The sequence below is a fragment of the Astatotilapia calliptera genome, chromosome 2, assembly GCF_900246225.1.
Source record: "Astatotilapia calliptera chromosome 2, fAstCal1.2, whole genome shotgun sequence".
Lineage (NCBI taxonomy): Eukaryota > Metazoa > Chordata > Actinopteri > Cichliformes > Cichlidae > Astatotilapia > Astatotilapia calliptera.
Genome location: NC_039303.1, coordinates 34,633,731 through 34,655,115, shown reverse-complemented (window position 1 = coordinate 34,655,115; position 21,385 = coordinate 34,633,731). Strand labels below are relative to the sequence as shown.

The 21,385-nt window shown below is 41.2% G+C and overlaps 2 protein-coding genes across 2 annotated transcripts; both read right to left on the bottom strand.

Moving 5' to 3' along the window:
• Positions 1–2: 2 nt before the first annotated feature.
• On the bottom strand, positions 3–8,413 carry nox1 (NADPH oxidase 1). Its single transcript, XM_026145500.1, has 13 exons — positions 8,051–8,413; positions 7,779–7,874; positions 6,760–6,870; positions 5,996–6,080; positions 5,109–5,254; positions 4,533–4,726; positions 4,317–4,443; positions 4,143–4,235; positions 3,822–4,063; positions 2,245–2,407; positions 1,807–1,953; positions 1,567–1,691; positions 3–942 (listed from the first exon to the last, which is right to left on the bottom strand). Exons 1-13 carry the CDS (start codon positions 8,093–8,095, stop codon positions 816–818), a joined length of 1,701 nt encoding a protein of 566 aa, XP_026001285.1. The 5' UTR covers positions 8,096–8,413; the 3' UTR covers positions 3–815.
• A 52-nt stretch (positions 8,414–8,465) lies between these two features.
• Positions 8,466–21,312, bottom strand: xkrx (XK related X-linked). Its single transcript, XM_026145551.1, has 3 exons — positions 20,178–21,312; positions 13,875–14,134; positions 8,466–10,137 (listed from the first exon to the last, which is right to left on the bottom strand). The coding sequence occupies exons 1-3, from the start codon at positions 20,525–20,527 to the stop codon at positions 9,272–9,274; spliced, it is 1,476 nt and encodes a 491-aa protein (XP_026001336.1). The 5' UTR covers positions 20,528–21,312; the 3' UTR covers positions 8,466–9,271.
• Positions 21,313–21,385: the final 73 nt, after the last annotated feature.

Genomic DNA, 21,385 nt, shown 5'->3' with positions numbered 1-21,385 from the left:
TATTTTCTTTTATTCATGAGAAATTATTTACAAGAAAAACAGCAGGTGAATTGTTTTCTTCCACATCTTTAGAGGATCATTGACCACTAACTTTAATGACTGGCATGGTTTTATCTTTCACGTTTTTCTGATAAGGAAACGCTCGAATACAGGAGGTCGTAATTGCGCCTCATATTTTTCCAGTAAACCTGTTTCCTGGTAAACTCCTGCCAAGAAAAATAAATTTTTTTGTGTCCTGTTACATGCATGCATTCAAACAATGGGTTATATACAGTAGAAACCGTGCATCAGCCGTGTAATCAGTTGTCTTGAGTGGAAGATAAACGATTATAAGATCATAATGAATAGTAAATATACTCCATTTGTGAGTATTTTGTAAAGTAAAAGTTTTTCACGTTCTGTCAACACCTTCATATTCAGTAGATCTAAGAACCAAGGTCCTCATCTTAATAACAGCATAAATCGTCCCTGTAACTTTAGTCAAGTACTACAATAATGCAGCCTAATATGACACAAATATATACATATATATATAATATATATATGTAGCCTCAGTGATTCCTTACTTCACAATGGTAAAAATGGGGCAAATCCCTGAGCACCACTGATTAAAATGACCCAACATGCCTCTGTACTCCCTTCAGAGTAGATGGAGGAAGGTCTGTAAACACTCGTCCTGTCACGCTGGTTTTCCTTGATGTTTTGACATTTCTCTTCTGAAGCGAGACAAAGTTCCAACTGATTGTTATACTTTGAATATGTAAACGTGCGCTTCCTGTTTTTCTCTCGTTTGCTTATTTTATTTTATTTTTTGCTCAGAAGTTCTCCTTGTTGAAGTAAAATCTGGTCTTGCGAGGATCCACGTCTGAGTATTTGGCACATTTCTTCTCCAGGACTTTCCCCAGAGCTTCAGGGCCGCACAAGAAAGTTCCCACAATGGACCTAAAACACACAGAAAAATAAAACAAAGCTGCTTTATCATTCAAACTTTTATTCCATTCATTTATTTTACAGCTATGAAAACGTGCTCGTTTTCAGATTCTACATGCTGTTACAATCAATAACACACACAGTGGATTCAGCCTCCTGCAGTTTTTGTGTAGTTGAGGTTGTAGGCTTTATATTTAAGCAGTTTAAAAGGTCAAAGTCTATTAATTCAGACTTAATAATCCATAATGACAAAATTAAACTTTTTTAGTCTTTCCCTCAAGTGTAATGCACAATATATTAAATATTATTTCATTATTAAGATGACATTTGAGACAATATCATCTTTACATTAATATTATTAGACCCAACATATTGAAATAAGCAGATTTCACTGTGCGAGAATTTATAAAATCATTATCTTTATTATCAGTGAAATGAAAAAGTAGGTAGTTCAGGCCATATAAATGCAACAGAGTTGAGCTATTTTAGTTAACTGGAGAAATATACAGAACTAATGGCATTTTCGCTCTGAAATATTTACATTTTCAAAGCTTTAAGGTAACTTTTGAAAAGTTCTTGTTCTTCTGAGTCTTTTTAAGCACTTGTTTGAATCCAGAGAATTTTTTTTAAGCTTACGTGGGGTTCTCTTTGCGGACTTGTTCAAACTCCTTGTCCCAGATGGGCCGGCCATAGTGAGTCTTCTGTTTGAGCCCAGTGACTACATCAGTGTCCTTATCAAAGTGAACCATAACGTGAGTAGCCTGTGGAGGGAGAGAAAAAAAAACCCCACTGAGCTTGAGATGAAATGACATCAAACTGCTGTTGTGGACTTTGGTCTGAGGGTGGAGTAGGTTGATGACTGATTCACACACGTACGTGACTCTGATCCCATCCAGTCAAGTAGAGTTTATAGGTGAGGAAATCCCCCATGCCTCTCTCCTCCATCTCTTTCTCCAGCACCTGTAGAAGGTCGGCAAACCACTCAAAGGCGTGCGTTTCCCGACAGAGCCAGTAGAAATAAATCTGAAACCAGGAAGCAAATGCATGTTAAACAATGACTCATCCTCTGGCATGGGTGTGCTGTTTCAAACACAAGCGTCTTTATTTACAGGACAATTGAAGGCCCTGTGTTAGGTTTGAATAGAAGAAGTGAGCTGGTTTGATCTCACACAAACATAAGGTCAAAAGCATTTAGTAACTAACACTAAGGTTATTGTTGTCCCAACCTTGGGGATAAAGAAATAATCTTTATATGAATTGGTTTCATCCATTTCATAATAAACAGTCTGATGGGGAGCAGTTGGGTTAAGTTACCTTCCTGGTGCGCAGTTTAGGATCAGAGTCTTTGAACTTGTACCAGATGGACTTGAGGATGGAGGCAAATGGAGTGACGCCGATGCCAGCACCGATCAGCATGCTGACCTCGTAGTCGAACACATCCTCGCTGGCTGTGCCAAAAGGTCCATCCACGCCCAACCTGAGGGCAAAAAGAATTTTTTTTAACAAGAAAAATAAACTACAGGTTTTGAGACGTCTTCAAAGAGCTAGTTGTAGGTCGTCAAGAAACGAGTTGCTGGATGTGACTTTGGACGTCAGTATCAGTTTGTAAAGGTTTTGATTTTTTTGCAGTTTCCTGTGGCGCACTCCAAGGCTCCCACTTAGGCTTGTTATAGTTTAAATATACATGTATTGTTGCTTATTGCTACGCTATAATCTTCAGTTTTTGTTTGTTTGTTTGGAGGATGTACTATTTTGAATGGCAACACAATTTTTCCAGTTACATAACAGAATGGCAATTTTTTTTAGCAATAATCAAAAACAATTAAAGTACTAGTAGTACTCGTTAAACCAACTCTTTGGTGTAACTAGGGAATTTGTCTGAAACATGAGTGTCATTTATGACTGTGTCAAAATTCACAAATTCATTTGCAATATGCATTTATTAGCATCTGTCTTTGTTATATTAGCTAACTAACATGACAATCATAGCCATAAGTGAGCCTTGCAACACACGAGTCATGTCAGACTTAGCAGTCCCATTTAATTAAAGCCCTTTATTTCAGACCAAATTTCATTGTAAAGTTGATGTTGCTATGTCGTGCACTTATTGTGCATTTTTGTGGGCGACTCTGTCCATCTCACCTAAGTTTCAAACTGCATTCCTGAACTTTGGAGACGACTGCTGGGAAATCGGTTTTTAAATTTGTATAAGTAGGTAATCTGGATAAATGCCACATACCAATCCACACCCTTTTTAACCTCAGCTAAATTGCAGTGGCTGTTTCTTTTTATGCATGCACAATACTCATTCATACAAAGAGTGAAACTGTAATCTCACTGCAAAGATTTCAAAAATACCGTTTGATCCTTGGCTCTAAAAGACAACACTGTAACAAAGTGCAAACTGGAATCTGGTACAATAAAAACCCTTGAAAAAAGCTGCAATGTTGATCTTGTGAGAAAACTTAGTTACCATGGATCTCATTACAGTGAATAAACGTTCCATATATGTGGGTTAGTTGGCTTAACAGCCTCCATTAAAGTATCTGGAAACATGAAATTTGATTTCTCCTAAAAATGTTTAATAATGGCATCAGTCCGGATACTTTGTACACAGTTATGCACGCTTACACTGTATACAAGTTGAAGCTGGGATCACCTGATGCAATCCGAGTTTGTTATCTTGCTCAGAGATGCTTTGACATTTGGACTCTTTCTTCAGAGTCACGTATTTGCGTGTTGTTACAGTTTTAGACAAAAACAATAGTTTTGATTTTACCCAGAAAAATTAGAAGCTTAAAAAAAACAAAACAAATTACAGGTAGTAATAGTTACCTCCTCATGAAACATCTACAGTAACAGATTGGATAAGGTCAGATTGTTTGACTCACTTGGGTCCCTCTGCTCCCTCTGGTACCTTCTTCATGATTTCAATGAGTTTGTCGGTCCAGTCGCCTGCCGAGCGGATGTGGACGCTGAAGAAATCCTCCTCGGGCGCAGACGTCATGGTGAACGGGTGCCACTCCAGCTGTGAGATGGCTGGGCAGTTGACGAAGACATACTGACCCACCTCCATTTTGAAACCATTCTTTATCAGCTGCAGCTCCAGCACTTTAGAGGGTCGCATGACAATCTGAAGACAAAGCACATGGATTAGGATCACATGCAAAAAAAGTGGAAGAAGCAGCAGGTGAAATGTGAGTCTAGCATACCTTCTTGTATTGTACTCTCTGCATGTAACGAATGAAACGAACCAGGCGCTCACAGAGATAAATAACCATCGGGCCAATCACATACATCCAGGTCTGAAAAAAAACCAAGAAGAGGTTAACGAGGTTTCACTGATGAAGGTTTTAATTTACTACTCTCTGTACAAAAGGACAAACCTGTGGAAACCCTCCTGCAAACTGAGGGATGGGACACTCAGGAATCTGTCCCCAGTCATCAGGGTGATCTTTACAGAAAGTTGTGTTGTGTGGTGGATTTGTCCTCTGCTGGCTCCTCACAATGCGCCTGCAGGTGCAAATTGCACAAATGAAACCTGCTTGCAAAAATAACAACACGCAAGCCAAAGTCAACAAAGGCTGAAGCCTGTCTCGTACCCGGCTCCGTGGAAGACGAGACCAGCGAAGAAGATGATGAAGAGGTGGTGCGTGTACCAGAACACTTCAAAGTAGCTGCGTCTGATGACCTCCATGGAGGAGGTGATGATGAGGATGAGCGCGAGAGTGATGACGACACCAGTGAGGCCGGCGATGGTGGTGAAGGCAAAGTAGGTGGGAATCTGCTGAGGATCCTGAGACACAAGCAGACGCGTGAGCTTTCAGGTCTTGGTCACAGTGTTCACATGTCCAGCTGATCCATTAGCAGAGCAGAACTCCCCTTTAAGTTTGCAAGCGGCACATTTATAAGTTGCTTTATTTAAATTGTATTATTATTTTGTCTTCATTAGACACAGTAAAAGGGTCTCAGGTCAAAAATGAACCTGGGTTACCTACATTAAGTCATGAGACACGCGGTCATCTGCTCCACCTGCGAGCGAAAGCGGCACCCCCACATTTTGCAGTTTGATAAATGATAAGTATGAGTCCTGTTATTTGTTTTATGCAAAGCTCTGTATTTGTTGAGAGATGCGTTTCATTTCATGTCAGTTTCGGAGCAATCCGTAGATGACTTACAAGGTTGGTTATACGGACTGGATTCAGGTAGGTGGTGTTTTCTGTGTCAGCCAGATCGGACAGAGCGGTGCTGAGCTCGTCGTCAAGACCTTGTCTACTGTTGTTGTACCGCTCCAGGTTGAACAAGTGAGCGATCGTATGAACAGCTGTGACAAGACACAGAGGAGACACGTCACGGCTGCTTTATGTAGTTTTGTATTTGTTTGCAAAAAAAAAAAAAAGTGTGAAAAGTGTTTTTAACAAGTTGATCAAAGGAAACAGTTCAAGCTTTCTGAGTTTCAAATATTTGCAGTCGCTCGTTTGAGAAAAGGTTTTTGTTATCATATGTTCTTAGTCATTTCCCTGTAACTTGTCTTGCCAAAATTAATTCCAGATCTTTACATATCACTTGTTGACTTGTTGTGTGTGTTGTGTGTGTGGCTGCGTGATTGAGGGAAGGAAGGGAGAAAAATTAATCTTTCTGTCAGTTTTACTGTAACTTCACAATAGACTGAGATACGTGTTACTGTGAGACTTGAGTAAACATGTGCTTATCACTCATGTAGGCACATTTGCAGAGTGTGGCGAATAGTTAACCACACCCATGCACGGGTGTCATTTTCTTTTCAAAAACACATTTTTGAAAAGAAAATGAGAAGTTTGTCTCTTTGTCTTTTATTGTTGGAGCATAATTCATGTCGCTATGACTATAGCACAACTATAGCACCTGAAAAACAAAACAAAAATAGACAGAAACAACATTGAAATGTCATCTTTAAACGGAAGAATATTGCCAGATTTTATTCCAATATCTACTTAAAAGAGACATAAGATACATAAGGAGGAACAGACGCACAATTTCACCTTACATTGCGTTTACTATATAAATTAAATTCACCATTACATACCTGTCATCAGAGCGATCATGTATGCCACCAGCTTGTGGAAAGTCAAATTCTTGTCCAATTGTTTCCTCATTGTTCTGCTGCAACGCTGAAAAGACAAAGAAAGAAAGGGAGTGAATGGCAAAACATGGGAGTGACATTATTACAAAACAGAAAGCTACTCAACCTGATGAGTTATCCTTTCTCTGTAATAATCTCAGCGAGCAGTAAAAAGTAACTTAAGCTCTAAGCACAAAGCAAATTGAACCTTACATAGTTTGACAGCATGAGAAACCTGCACAAGCATGCAGAGAACATGCAAACTCATCACAAAACAGACATGAGATGTCAGGGGTTTGATTCCAGGACGCCTTACGAGTGCACCACATTGTTATGCTGGTTAATGGTGTCTGAGGTTGTGGGTGGCCACCTGACCAGTTTTGGGGGTTTATTTTTGCAGCCAGCACAGATGGTACCTTCCCAAAGAAAAACGTACTATAGCCTACGAACTATTAGACTTAATCGTTACTATATACAATAATGGACTTCTATACATTTTACATCAGATGAAAACTTTGGTTGTTAGATTCAGATAATTATTTATTAAAAGCTAGACATGAGAATAACAAAAAAAAAAAAAAAAAAAGAGTATTTCTTTGTACCCCCCTTCCCTGTTAATGCAGATTACATTTTTACATAGCCAATCCAGTAATTTAGGTCAGTATCGGACCGATGTCGATACATAATATCGGATCGGTCCATCCTTAATGAAAGCATGAGGAACTTACCACAAAAGAGCCTCGGAGCAGAGACAGCAGGTTCCTGCACACTGGGAGGAGGATGAGCATGCAGTTAAAGTTGAGAACAGCTGCAGGAGCTCTGGCCCAAGGCAAAGCAGACTAAAATAAAAAGCATCTTCATATGAGCATCATTTCACAAAAATCACAGAGGGTAATAGTCATTGCATTTTTTAATATACTTAAGTTCCTATTTCCATTTAAAGGCGTTACCCTCCACCACATTTGCCTTATTGCTGGACCTGGCCTCTCACTGTTGCTAAAAAAAAAAAGTCTGCTGTCAGTTAGAGAAATTTCCCCCTTAAATTTTACACATTGCTTATTTAAATAACCATTTGGGGTCCAACGATATTGAATTTTTAATATGGCAACATTCTAAGAAGTACTTCTGTGTGATTGCATGGGGCTTGAACACATCAAGTTGCAGTTTACATGAATTAAAATACATTCGGTGTGTAATAAAGACATTTATGCAAAAAGAAGAATATTTTGCCTCCACATCTCACAACTTATGGGCAGATCAAGGTACATGCTTCTGAGTCATATGGGGTTTTAATTAATACACTGTATTTAAAAATCAGTTGAGATCGAAGTTACAAACAAACGTACTTTTATTGCTATATTATATGTTTCTCTGACAGTTTAGCTTAATCTCTTGGAGATGAACGGTTGAAGACACGTTCAAAAACCATCATCTTTACAAGAATGGGACAGACAACACTCTCCAAACGACGCACTATACATAAAGGGGAAAACATATATATACAAATAGTCTATGTGTGACTTAAAGTCGCTTTTCTTCTATATTATTGCAATTCGTACTTGTCAGGGTTGATGCAGTTTAACATAGTTTCGACACAGAGCATTTAAGTTAAAAGCTCAACACCATTGCTGTTCTCAGCTATTTACATCCCCGTTCGTCTGAACTTAAGTTCACTTAAAGAAGAGAAGCAGTAATTGTTTTTGGTAAAAGTAATGAACCGAGCATCATAACAAAGATCTTTACTCACCCCTAAAAGATGACGCGTGTAGAAGAACTGCGGCCCCAAGTCGTAGAAGAAATAAAAATACACAAAAAGGAAGATGTTGATGGCCATCCACACAAACTGCAAACATAACCAGAACAATGTTTCCATCACACAATGGTTGCAAGCATTGAAAAAATGTATTTGAAATACGTGACTTTGCGCGCAAAAGCTGTGCGTAAATGTCCCACATCTGCGTTTACAAAACCCCTCCGTTGAAAACTGAAATCGCAAACGTGTGAATATGAAAAACTTACCAGTATGAAGGCTGAAAAGCCGTAGTTGACAATGCAGTTCGCCATGTTCAGCTCTTTATCTCGACTCGAGCAGCTTCACTGCATCCTTTAAGCTGCTGGCACTTTTATTTCATCCCTGCTTGTCTGGACTCCTCCTTCATTTACAGGTGTGTGATGGTGATGAGACAAGGAAACAAAAGCAGCAGAGGCTGAAATTGCGCTGTTCAGGAAGTTTTCCTGAGTCTTGCTGATCGCATTCCTACCTCCCGGAAACTGGATCAACTGTCATGGATGGCAGGAATGAGGAAGTATATGTTGCACAATACGATATATCTCACTTCGCTGATCGGCTATGCAAGTTGTTCTATGGCAAGAAAAGGTGTACTGCTGTATATGTAAATGTAATAAAAGAAAAATAAACAAAAGCAAGCCTGAATATTCAGATATAATTTTATTTATTGTTCAAGTAACACAGTAGTAGCAGTGAAGGCACTGTTTTAACAGGACAAAACATTAAAAAATAAGAATGACTTTTAAAGCACTTCAATAAAATAGAAGCTCATCAGTGTCAGTCTCCTTAATGCAACATCAAAAATAAGGCTAGTTCTCAGTTTCCTGTGTGTTACACAAGACACAAAAATATTCTCATAGGCTTTTAGACATCTGTAATTTTCTGTTTCACAACACAAAGCCCCTCCTTTTCTTTTTAAACAAAAGCCAGCCACAGTGGACAATGAACAAGACGAGGTATTCATCACAGCAGTTGGTATGAGGAAGATAAATTCATCTTCTGACCTTTACTTGTCATCCTCCTGTTAGTGTGTTTTTACTTTTTTTCCCTGTTAATAAGTCTCCTACTTCAGATGCAAACCTGTGCAAAAGGGCCTTCATGCTATGAAAACCCTGAGATTAAGTAAACAGTGTGGTCTCCTGGTCGATGTTTGGGACACTCCACTTGGCACGTTTCCCCTCACACCTGGCTCAGGCGGCCCTCTCAACAGCGGCCTTTGTGTGTCGCTGCATATCTCGGCACGCTACATTATTTCGTGTACCGACCTTTGTGGGGCCCTCAGTGTATGGGACACCAGGAGTCACCCTAAATACCTTACAGAACGAGAAGTTTGAACTGAAGAGAAAAAGGCAAAAGTTTGTTCTCTGACATGCCACCTCACTTTCTCTGAAAAAACACACATATTAGCTACTCCAGACTTTGTTCAGCGATGCACCTTTATATTAGATTACTTAGGCCGCCTCCATCATATCGTCAACAATAGCCGTCTCCCGCTCTCCAAGCTGGCTGGTGAGGTCAGGAGGTTGTGAACCCTGAGTGTCCAGCAGCTCCACCGGCTCCTCCGCCCCAACCACCATGGTGGCTGACGTAGAGTACGAGTGTGCCGGCTTCCCTCGACTCCCCTGCTCTCCACGCCTTTTTTTATGGCAGCAGACGCAGTGCAGGCAGTCGTGGACGTTGTACTTGAAGAGGCGTCTGAAAGGGTGGAAAAACTGGTAGAAGAGCAGCATGAAGAGCACAGCCAGGCTGTAGCAGACCAGCAGCTGGACCACCAACAGCGGGGCGCACACATACTCATAAAAGTCTGACTTGAAGAAGTACCAGAGCGTGATGAGGAGGAAGTTCTCAATAAAGCGCCCACAGTAGTACATGGCCAGGCGGCCCCATTGCTGCCTTTTCTCGATGAGCTCTTGATGGGTGAGGTCAAGCTGCACCGCCGACCAGCAGAAGATGTTTATGCAGGCGTACAGCAACGTGAACATGCACAGCACCACCACAGTGTCCAGCTTAGAAAAGTTGTTCTCCACATTCTCAGTTAGAGAGCCTTTCCTGGCCCAGAACTCAACCCAGGGGAGGAAGAAGAAGAAAAGAAGGTTAACCATGCCGACAAGGATCGTCCAATGAGTGAGTGCCGTGCTGAAGAGGACCAGCGCCGTGACCCGGGTAGCAATCTCCAAGCCTCTCCAGACAATCATGCACAGGTAAGCACAGGGGCGCAGCTGTAATTTGTAGTCATCGAATCTGATCTGGATGGCCAGAACGCTGCACACGAGGGCCCCGTAGGTGATGGAGATCAGGGTGATGACCATCAGCACCACTGGAAACACAGACACAAGTGACCTGTTAGACTTCTCAAAAATCACAAGAAACTATAAACTGTTACAAAGTAGGTTTATTAACAGTTTGGGCACAGAGAACATGATTTATTCACTTAAAAGGATCAGAATTTAACAGACGTACAGCAGGGTCTGACACCGCATCAAAATTTCATGTCAACCTGGAAATTCTCAGGAAGTTCATTGACACGAAAATAAGAAATATACTGCAGAGTCTGCAGTGCAATAACTAGAGCATTGCAAAGAGGGAAGCATCAGGTGTTAGAACTAAGTGAAGGTGTCAGAGATCGATCGGTTATTGCAAGGAAAGAGGGGCTCAGCATTAATCTAGTCTTTGTAGGAGCTGAATTTGTTGGCTCCAAATCGAAAGTGTTCACACCATCACTGAAAAAAAAAAAGCACAAGAGCGCCTTCATCAGAAAAACAGTGATTTTCTCAACAAAGAAAAACTTCAATCAGTAAAAGTTCATTGGAGAAATGCTCTCTGATACTGCTCTCTGAGACGAGCAGCATCAAGATGGGAAACCAAATCTAATGGTCAGCTGAGACAAAGCAGCATTTCATTGTGAATGATGGAGAAAAGTTCATGCTGCTGATAAAATGTGAGATTTGTTGAAGTAGCAGAAAAAGAACCGGAGAATGGTGGTGAAACATGATGGGGTAAAGCCTTCACTGGATTTAGGGAGATCAACACCAGTCTTTCAAGCAGACATCCATTCATCAGAGACCTGCTTCATTCTCTCGAATGCATTTTTTGGGGAAAGGATTCCCACTGAAGCAGGATAATGAGCACAAAACTTTGAAGGACTACTTGAAATCACTGTTAAGTCACTTGACTTGAACTCCCTCAGAATATTTATGGGACACTAAGAGTGAAAAAGGCAACTTTTCCAGAAATATCCAGATGGATTATCAGGTTTTCCAGAAATGTGTCAAGTCCAAGAAACAACTAAGAAGCACTTATATATTCTGAAGGTCACGATGTAGCTTGCAATTCTGCCAATTCAACAAGATGATATTAGCATTTGAGTTAAAAACAAACAAACTGTTCTTTAACTGCACCAGCAGCATGGCAGGAGGGGAGGAGAAGTTGGGCTGTTGGCCTGGGTATCATTCTCTTCCACTCTGAACAATCTCAACTACTTTTAGATGGACAGAGGGAAAAAAAGTCTTTCCTCTAGTGCCATCATCAGGTCAAAATTTCAAGTTGTCCTAAAAGCAGTGCAAAGACTGACGTGTTAACAAGCTAAACAGTGAGAATGTGCTTTCTTACATGCTCCGTAGACCTTCTGTGTTGTCTGTCTGTGGCTTATTTACTGCTCTTGCACATAATATACCTCCTACTTCCAGAACATCATGAAAAAAATGTTTTAATTGCAAAACACAGGTTGAATTTTAGTTATTTTTAGTTTGTTAATTTTAGCCACAGGACATCTATACTTTGCCACACATACCTAAAAATAATGTTTAATAAAACAAAATTAAATTTTATTATTTTTTTTAGTCACTATTCTTTGGTAAAGGGCAAAATAATATAATCATGTCCAGATGTTTTGGCAGAGGCAGATGAGAAACTGGGACTACTGTGGACGGCTGCACAAGTTAAGGACGTCCACAACAGTCCCAATTTCTCGTGTGGCCCCTCAGGAGCAACGTGGTGACAATCTGAACACTTTCCAACATGATAGTGATGTCTAAAGGGCTCAGAGATGATCAATTAACATTCTGAATTAATGACTAGTAACCTCCCCACATCTTCATCTGCTTAAGAATCCATGGTCGTTTCTTAAAAAGCAAGTGGAAAGGCAGACGCCTACAAATTGATCAGCTCTCAGTCCTGATAAAACTTGAATCGGAATCAATTAGAATTTAGCACAGAAGCTTAAATCCACCATGCAAAAGAGAACTGCATAAATTGTAAAGAAGGACCAACATTGACTCTTTGCATAAATGTAGAAGTCTACAAACCTATGACTTGCTTATGAATGTTCTTCACTTTATTATAAAATCATGTAAAAATAAAAATGGAAACGGCAAAGTGTCAAAAAAGAAGAAACGAGCACAGACAACAGACTGCACACCTCCAGCTTCTCAGCAGCTTTACATTTGCCGTTTTTACGCTTAAGCAGTGTGCAGAAAAAAATCTAGATCTCAATTATTCACAGAAAACAAACAACAACATTTATGCCTGAAGCTGTAAATAAAAAAAACCCAGAACACCAGTTTGCTTTGGGTCCCAGGAGTTCTTTAAAAACTATTACACCACATCTGCTTGTAAGCACAGATGTCACCAAGCTTAAAGTTAGAGCATCCGTTTTATATTTGCATATTTTCAATTGTGTAAAATTAGAAAGTAAAAAAAGTTTAAATATACATTGTTAAGAATACATGCCCCAAAGCAACAAAAGTCAGTACACGTTTGAACTATTGCGGTTTAAATCTTGTTTTTTTCCGCCCCCTCCACACTTCTCATCTCTACCTTTTACTTTTTAATGCAAACCCCGTCCTGCTTGGCGTGGAAGTGTAGTTCTTTAACACCGATTTCTATTATTTATCAGGCAATGTTGTTTCCAGTTTGTGTTTTTCTGTCATTTTAGTTTGAAAAACCCAAAATGTTTTCTAAACTTAAGCCAGACAACGCGTCCGGGTCAAAGTTTGACTTGACAATTTTTTCAAGGTGCTTTGGATCACTGTCATGCCTGATCCTTCTCCTTCTGCCAGATTTGTTTTAAAAATGGCAGCAATCCTGTGAGCCAGCATTTTTACACATTCACAGACATTTACGGCGCCATCCATGAATATCATTAACGTAACATCTTTTGCACTTTAACGGCTCCTTACCGTCCAACACCCACCTCTGTGGGTTGACAGCCGACACGATAAGCTAAAATCTGAGCCTAACAAATCCATCTTAACCTCATCTGACAAAAGAACGCACTCTCAATATTCTGCAGACATCAGTTCAGATTATTTTGCGAAGTTTTCCAATAATATTTTGTGTCAAAATGCAAGCAACGGGCATTTTGTGCATAAAAGGTCGACTCTTTGTGGTTTCTTTCACCACGTCTGAGCTGTCACAGAAACTCAGATTTACACAGAGCTTTTGCTTTTTTGAAATCTCAGAGACAGACTGCACCACTCTCAAGATTCATCCAAGTATTTCCAGAAACACAGCCAACGTGTATCAGATTACTCATGCCATGACTGGTTCTATGCGGTTTGATTCATTTATCCATTTATTTTTAGCTGCTAAACAAACTTCCTGCATGTTTCTCTCTCTTTATGAAGTCGTACAACAACTTTTTTTCAAACTCTGCTGGCATCCTCCTCCGCAGGGTGTCTGCACAGGCGTCTTCCTCAAGGAGCTCAGTTACAACACACACTGAATTACAAAGTCTTGGCTGGCTTGGGAAAACCTTGCCATACTCGACAACTTATCTACAGATATTGTAATTACTAAAGGTGATACAACTGTTAACAATGTGACATTTAAATAACATTTTATAGCTCTGCTGTAAATCTCCCAGTATTTGTGGACTGCATTTACATAAACTAACACTGGCAGTTTCTTTGATACACTATCAAATCAAAGTGATGACTCATAGTTATAAAGAGCTGCCAACCTGAATGATTTTCATCATTTTAATATTATTAAGATTTTCTTTTAAAGATACCCTCATACTGGAATAATCATCTGAAACCCCCCCGTGATTCTTACTTCTTGTAGGGAGGATGTATTTCTCCTGGATGGTGGCGTACAGCTGGAGCGTCAGCTGCGGCGTGGAGCCCAGAAAAGCCTGGATGACCGCGGTGCGTTTGAAGGCATTCCTGTGCGTGGCCAGGATGCGCTCCGTTTGGCCAATTTCCCACTCCATCTCTGTCCCCGTTCCCTTCTTCAGCTTGATCTTTCTGGAGATGGTGACATAAGGCTCTTCCTTTTTACCTGCCTTAAAATAGATCACCAGAGCCTCAAAACACCTGAGGAAGAGAGAGAGGCGTGTGTGAGAGTGAGCGAAGTAATGTTTTCACACCAACAGAGGGCAGTGCGATGTTGGGTTTAACTTAGAGGACGCCACGCTGGTATGTTGTGATGTCTGTGTTGTGGAATCAGCACATGAGAGTGTGAGCGCTGAAGGGCAGCAGAGGATCCAAATCAGACGTGTGAGAGGAAAGAAGGGAAAGGATTGGGGCTCATGTGTCGGGAATTTGTTTTTAAAGGTTGGGACATTACGGCACTGACACAACACTGCTCTTATGCATGTCACAGAAGAATGAGCAAGCCTTTGTTTGCAAATCACAGCTATAAATGCACACAGCACTGAGAGTCCAGCAGGGGGCACTCAGCAGGAGGACTACCCTGCTCCACAAGGCCTGGATGGATTACCAGAAAGTCTCAGGGTGTGGTTCCCTTAAGGTTTGCAAGGTAAATGCTCTCAGTGTTTGGTCACAGAGGGGGGAAAAAAAGCAGTATTCATAAAGAGGGGAAAACAGGTTTTGCACTGAAAAGGATTTCTGTGGAAAATGTATAGCTGCTTGCTTCAAATAAAGCCTCTGAATGCTCAACAAACGTCATGAAAAGGAAAAATAAACTGAATGTGGACTTAGGTGATATAGCCAAAGTGCAAGTATGCCAACACTGTAATAATATTCATTTGAAATAATCAGGAACGGACAGCGCTGTACATCTGTATTCAAAACACAGCCCTCTGAGTATTCCCACCGGAGCACTAAATCTCACATCACTCTATTGGAATGCCTTTTCCGACACTGTTGCTTCAGCTGCTTTTTTCTAGGAAAGCTGTAGTGTTTATGTGATCCACTGTTCAATGCCTGAACTGTGTTTGACCCACACTTAGATGGCAAGTAGGAAAAAAGATCGCATAGTCACTCAGCCTCACACAAGCACACGCATACTTTATTCTTTATGCTGGCAGTCACAGGAAAGCCACTTGACTTTCATGTACAGGATTTGCCACAGCGTTACGGAGAAGACACAATCTGATATCATTTCCTGGAACTCTGGCAGTACAGTAGACTCGGGATGCAAAATGATGGCACTGAACCTGAGCCAGTCTCCACTTAGGAGTCTGTAAAACGACCAAGAGGCAGGCTGAATTTCACTTAGAGAAAGGAAAAAAAACAACAACAGCATGACATACAAATGAACCTGCAAAGAGGATCAATACCCCGACTTCAACAGAAGCATCTTATAGATTTATAGAAGGAAACATTGGTTGCTGCTCTGTATTTGCAGTCTAAACATGCAATCTGTCCCCTCAGTGTACAAATACAGCAGCACTGCGGGCCACATACCCCACGAAAGAAGAGGAACTGCCTTTAAAAAACACAAGGTCGAGCAACTCAAGAAATGCTGACATTCCTGACTATATAGGGAAGAAGAGCATTCAGGAAGTTCTTTCAGTAAGTCTTTAGCAACATCCTCCTGTTTTGGTCACTTGGGATTATGCAATCAGCTTCAGTGGCAAAGCCTCCTCAGACTGTTAAGGTTGAGACACATAAGACGCTCAGCATGTTTCAACTAGTCCTGGTTGACAAAAAAGCAATTATGTGTTGTGTATCCCTGGTTTGGTTTCATACACTTAAAGAGACAAGTCAAGACAAGTTTCTCATTAGATAACGTCTTTGTTTTACGTTGACTGTCAGAGTATTTTCAGATGCATGCACCAGTAATACAAGGCTCTGAAAAAAATGGACCATCTATACAGTTATCTGTGAACATCAAGGGTTGAGATTCCTCTCTTGACAGCAGATATGGTATGTCTGACGGTGTGGCCACGAGATCAGCAATTACGCCATCCCTAAGTCACACAGGAAGCCTCCCATCTGAGCCAAGAAGCACCAGAGGTGATTTATTCACAGCAGCGCGGTCCATAATGATGCAGAACAGGATGAGCTGTACTGCAGAAACAATCATGGTGTCTGTTTTCCGGCCTCACTGCTGCACTACCGGCAGGCATCAGATACACAATGGATGATAACTGAAAAGCATTAGACATGCAGTCAGCAGAAAACTGCTTCAAAGGCCATTTTGAATCACTGGCATGAGCAAAGCTTTTTTAGGTGGAGGTGAGATGTGTGCTGGATAGACAGCAACTTATACAGCTGACAGACCCAGCTGTTTTTTGTTAAGGTCGGCAGCAGGACCATCCTTGATATTTTCTCCTTTTAATCAGTCACTCTAAGCTCCTTTAAAACACAATCTGAAACTGTTAACATGATCAGGACCCATTTATTAAAGCGCCAAATGTGAAATTATCTATGCCTATTAATTAGAAGGTCCCAATCATGGTTTTTCCCCCTTTTATGTTTTATGCGTACAGTCTACTATAACTTTTGTGCATAACTCACAGTTCTAATATCCTTTAGATGTAATACTTTAAACCGGATTGTTATTTAAAACAATGTCTTCTTCTGATTGGTTCCTTTCATAATCCAGCTACAGGGGTGTTTGAAGTTATTTAGCTGTGACGTGGAAGCAACAACAAACACTTCCTGGCCACTTTGCTAGGTACACCTGTTCAACTGCTTTAAAAATGCAAATGCAAAAACACACAAGGCAGCAGCTCAGTGCATTTAGGAATGTAGATATGACCAGGATGACCTGCTGAAGTTCAAACCAAGCATCAGAATGTGAAAGAAAGGTGATTTAAGTGACTTTGAATGTGGCATGGTTGTTGGTGCCAGGCAGGCTGGTCTGAGTATCTCGGAAACTGCTGATCTACTGGAATTTTCCCCAAACAAACATCTCTAGGGTTTACAGAGGATTGTCTGAAGAAGAGAAAATATGCAGTAAGCATCAGTTCTCTCGCCAAAAAGCCTTTGCTGATTCCAGACAACAGGGGACAATGGCGAGACTGCTTTAAGCTAACAGGAAGGCAGCAGTAACTCAAATTCAACAAAAGGAATGCAGAAGAACATCTCTGAACATGAATCAGATAGGCTACAGCAGCAGAAGACCACACTGGGTGCCGCTTCTGCCAGCTAAGAACCGAAAGTTGAGGCTAGCGTTCACACAGGCTTAACAAAAATCAGACAAGAGAAGATTAGAAAAAGTCTGTCTGGTCCGACCAGTCTGATCATGTCTGCAGCGCCTTTTCAGATGGCAGGGTCAGAACTTGGTGTTAACAACATGAAAGCATCAATCCATCCGACCTTGTGTTATAGTTCAGGCTTCTGCTGCTGCTGGTGGTGATGCAATGGTGTGGGGGATAATGTTTTGGCAGACTTTGGGACTCTTAGTGCCAACTGAGCATCAAGCAAACCAACAGCCTGACTCTGTACTAGTGCTGACCACAGCTACTCCGTTCTGGACACAGTGTGCCCGTCTTCTGATAGCAGCCTCCATAATGGAGGCTTCTCTATCGTCCAGCTCACTCAAGAGAATCAATAAGTCATTAATTAAGATTGTTTTGTCAGGTTACTAAAGCTTGAGTTCATCACCAAGACTCAAAAACACCACATTTGGAGACACATAGTGTGTTGACTGTTTGTCTTAAAGACAGTGTAAAGTTTTTTGTGCAACTTGTAAAGAGTACAGTACTTGAGTAAATGTAGTTAAATTTTTACCAATGTTAAGTTGTGCTTCCTGCTGCTAACATCTCCCAATATCATTCTGTATTACTCTTTCGTGTGGCTTTATCTCTTATATATGTTAATAATTAGATACTAGTGGCTGGATGCCAGATACTGAGGCCTTACTTCATTTACAGTAAGAACCACTGCTCTATTTTGCAATCCAGCATGCAAGTAGATACTCTTTATATGTCGCTGCTACATTGTTATGATTTGCGATGCAATTTTCACTTACTAAAACTGGTAAAACAGGAACAACGTGAGTCTTGAATTCTTTTACCATATTTGAACACTACACTACATAATATAAGCTTAGATCAATAGTGTTGTCTCAGCACTTGAGATTTCCTGACTTTTGATTGGCATTACAAAGCATTGCCTGTGACTGTCATTTATTTATAATTTAATCACAATCTGTTTTTAAATATGTAAATTATGCTCAAATATATTTAAACTGGGATTTTTTTAGGCTTTGCTGAAAGCTGAGCCATAAATTAAGGCAACTTTTAGCCGTGCCTCCTTCTGCAAACTGTTCTTTCCAGGGCACCTAATCTGCAACAGAAGACAAAAGGGTACACGCCCTATAGTTTCACTGTAAATGCACGTCATTACGTCTGAGCACTCCAGAGACAAATCAAAGTTCAGGGAGAGAAACAGGGACGGAAGCATAGGTTTGAAGTTCATGCATGTTTCCTTTCATACATGGTACGCCTCCACCTGTGTTTTCTTACATCAGTCAACATGTGCCAAACAGGTATCTCAGCTCAGATCAACGGACATGGAAGTGCAAGCTGAGCATATTTAAACAGAACTCCTCCCTCTAAAAACGAACTAGCTTTATCAAAGCTAGCATACACTCATTGTTGCTTGACTGAAATGTATGCACTGGTGTTATTTTTTCCTAGATGTGCTCATTTGTCTCACCTACAAGAATAGAATAAAGCATGCGTTATTTCAAGAAACCTTTGCAGCAACATCCAAAACCCCTTTCCTCTTTCTCTTGCCTGACTGGTCTGCAGCACAGAGACCTTTGGATGCCATTAACATAAGATGAGGTCATACTATCGAGTGGCATCAAGTCATAAGTGTGAAACATGTGCTACAAAGGCATGAGTAAGTGTTGTGCAGTCATTTGACAGAGTGACCACAACCGTCGAGCGGTTGGCCATCAGGGAGACTTTCATTTAAAAAAGGCGACGGATATCATCGGACAAGCTGTTTGTTCTGAAGTCTATTACTAGTCAACACACTGAAGGATGTGGGAGGTTGTGATGTTCACTCATCTAGCCTCTTCGTCACAATGGACGCGCTTTCCATCTGGAGTGTGATTCGGTTACCAAACCTGCAAATCTTTATTCAGTGCAAAAACACTGGTTCAACCATAGTGCTGCAAGAGTGAACAGCAAGGGACTGACATCAGTAGATGTGGATATATTTAAGCGTGGCCAGATTAGAGTTCATTACAGCTTTGCAGAGTCAAAGATGACTTCCTGTCGTGTTTGATGAAATGTCAAAAAACAGATATTACAAGAAAAAAGGCAGCTTAAACTCATCTGAGAGGGTAGATTATATCTGCCTTACAACCACAGGAGATTATGAGCTATCAAAAATGACTGATAGTCCTATGCAGTTTTCAGTTTACTGGGTACGCGAGCAAAAGCTAATGAAATTTTCCAACGTTTGCAACTGTTAGACTTGTTAGATTTAATTAAAGTGGCAGTTTGTTTGTAGTTCATGAAGGTACTGAACCCTAACCGGTGTTACTTTTCATTTATATCATGCATCTTACGTCTTTAAGCAACTTGTCTCCATAGTTTTCTCCTGCTGCAGAGTCATTCCAGCTCTCAGAGGTTGCTGCCAGGCTTTAATGCATTCTGCAGAACTTGTCAATTTGTAGACCATTAACTGTCCTGCACTGTTCATGGAAACTGGAAGTTGCATGCCCACTTAGGACTTAAGGAGAACTAATGAGATTCAACATGCAAGTTTCCTCTGTTAACTGCTTTGTCTCGAACATGTCAGCAATCAGTGAAAAACCGCTCTTGTTTTTTCAGTTTTAAAAGTCGTACGGTGTTTATATACTGCACTGCAGATAAAGAAACATCAAGTCTGTAAAAATCTGTAACATTATTGCTAAAACATATATTTAACTGTCTGTTTATGTGCTACTTGTCACCGTTTCATGCAGTCAGCAGTGGCTGACATCTAGTGAACTTCCCTACAGTGTAAAATCAAAAATGGAATGACTGGAAATTAAACTGGATTCATGGGTACTGGGGGTGTTTTCTTCTGCTTTTAAATGCCCCTAAAATGGTAATTTATCACAGACGAACCTTATTATTGTGGGTAAAAAGGTGTAATAACAAAAATGACAAGCAGTAAAGTATCCTGATTTCAAGCGCACACACTGGCCACGTTTCCCAATTACCTGATAACCGGGCCCAGCAGCAGCAGGTGCAGGAAGAGGACCAGAGGACGGTCCCGACCCAGGTCTCTGTGGATGAAAGTTAAGGCTAGCTGAATGAGCACAGCGGGCACCAGCATGAAGACGATGGTGAAGCTCATCCAGATCACATCCTCGGTGTGATGGTACATGCTGCAGAGCACGGCGGCCGTGATGAACTCAGCGCAGTAGAGCACGGTGGCCAGCACGACGCTGAGGGGAGGACGGGCCCGGCTGTGATTGACCACCAACATGACCCCGTTCTCCGCCACAGAGGAGCACTGCTCCACGTCCGAGATCTCCCCGTCCTGCTCCCCCATGGCCACTTCGCACATAGTAATTTTGATGTTTACGCCACTGAAGTCAGAGTGCCACTTTAATAGGAACCTGCCTCCAAAATATTTCCTTTGATGCGCTGTCCCTCCAAACTTTCCTCATTACGTATAACTTGACTATCCGACTGCAGGCATTCACTCATCCCCGACTCCCCCCGGAGGCTTTTGTATTCTGTTTTCCTGTCGTCGTCGTCGTCGTCGTCTTATATTGCGTTTCGGTGTCTCCGCGTTTGGCCAAATGGAAATCACCTCACTGTCCGTTTGTGCAGCGTCAGTGTGCAGGATTGGCAAAGTTCAGCCCAGTCATACACCCTCACAATAACTCCAACCGCCCGACGATCGTCTAAACTCGGCGGTGATCTGAAGCGTTCCGATCGCTCGTACTTGTTCCTGGTTAAACAGAGAGGACTTGGCTCCGGGCTGGAGGTTTTTTGAGTGCCTCCGTGTTGGCGTGTGGCTGTTGTCGGGTCATGTTTTCAGTGTTTCATGCAACAGCTGCGTCAAGTCAGGCCGAAACTCAGAGAGGCACCGGAAATGATGGGTGGCAGCTTTCAAAATAAATAAGACGAGCTCATTGAAGGTAAGATGGGGTTATAGGTAAACTCCCCCAAATATGGGCAATACACGGGTACAAGGAAGACTATTCAACATGCTGAGTGTGTGCACAAATGAGTACACGAGGTGGAAGGAAAGGAAATGAGAAGTGGTGACATATACTCATATTAAAAACAGTGTTGGGGAGCAACGGAATACATGTACCGCCTTACGTATTTAAAATACAAAATATGAGTAACTGTATTCCGTTACAGTTACCGTTTAAAAAGGTGGTATTTAGAATACAGTTACTTTGTTGAAATA

What these genes read in the sequence shown, in the direction of transcription:
- nox1 (XM_026145500.1), bottom strand. Translation starts at nt 8,095, where the DNA reads ATGGCGAACTGCATTGTCAACTACGGCTTTTCAGCCTTCATACTG. An exon ending in TGCTCCGAGGCTCTTTTGTG is followed by an intron (nt 6,081 to 6,759) that starts GTAAGTTCCTCA and finishes TTGTCTTTTCAG; the next exon opens with CGTTGCAGCAGAACAATGAG. An exon ending in CTAAACTGCGCACCAGGAAG is followed by an intron (nt 1,954 to 2,244) that starts GTAACTTAACCC and finishes TCCTGGTTTCAG; the next exon opens with ATTTATTTCTACTGGCTCTG.
- xkrx (XM_026145551.1), bottom strand. Translation starts at nt 20,527, where the DNA reads ATGTGCGAAGTGGCCATGGGGGAGCAGGACGGGGAGATCTCGGACGTG. An exon ending in CTGCTGGGCCCGGTTATCAG is followed by an intron (nt 14,135 to 20,177) that starts GTAATTGGGAAA and finishes TCTCTTCCTCAG; the next exon opens with GTGTTTTGAGGCTCTGGTGA. An exon ending in ATACATCCTCCCTACAAGAA is followed by an intron (nt 10,138 to 13,874) that starts GTAAGAATCACG and finishes CTGTGTTTCCAG; the next exon opens with TGGTGCTGATGGTCATCACC.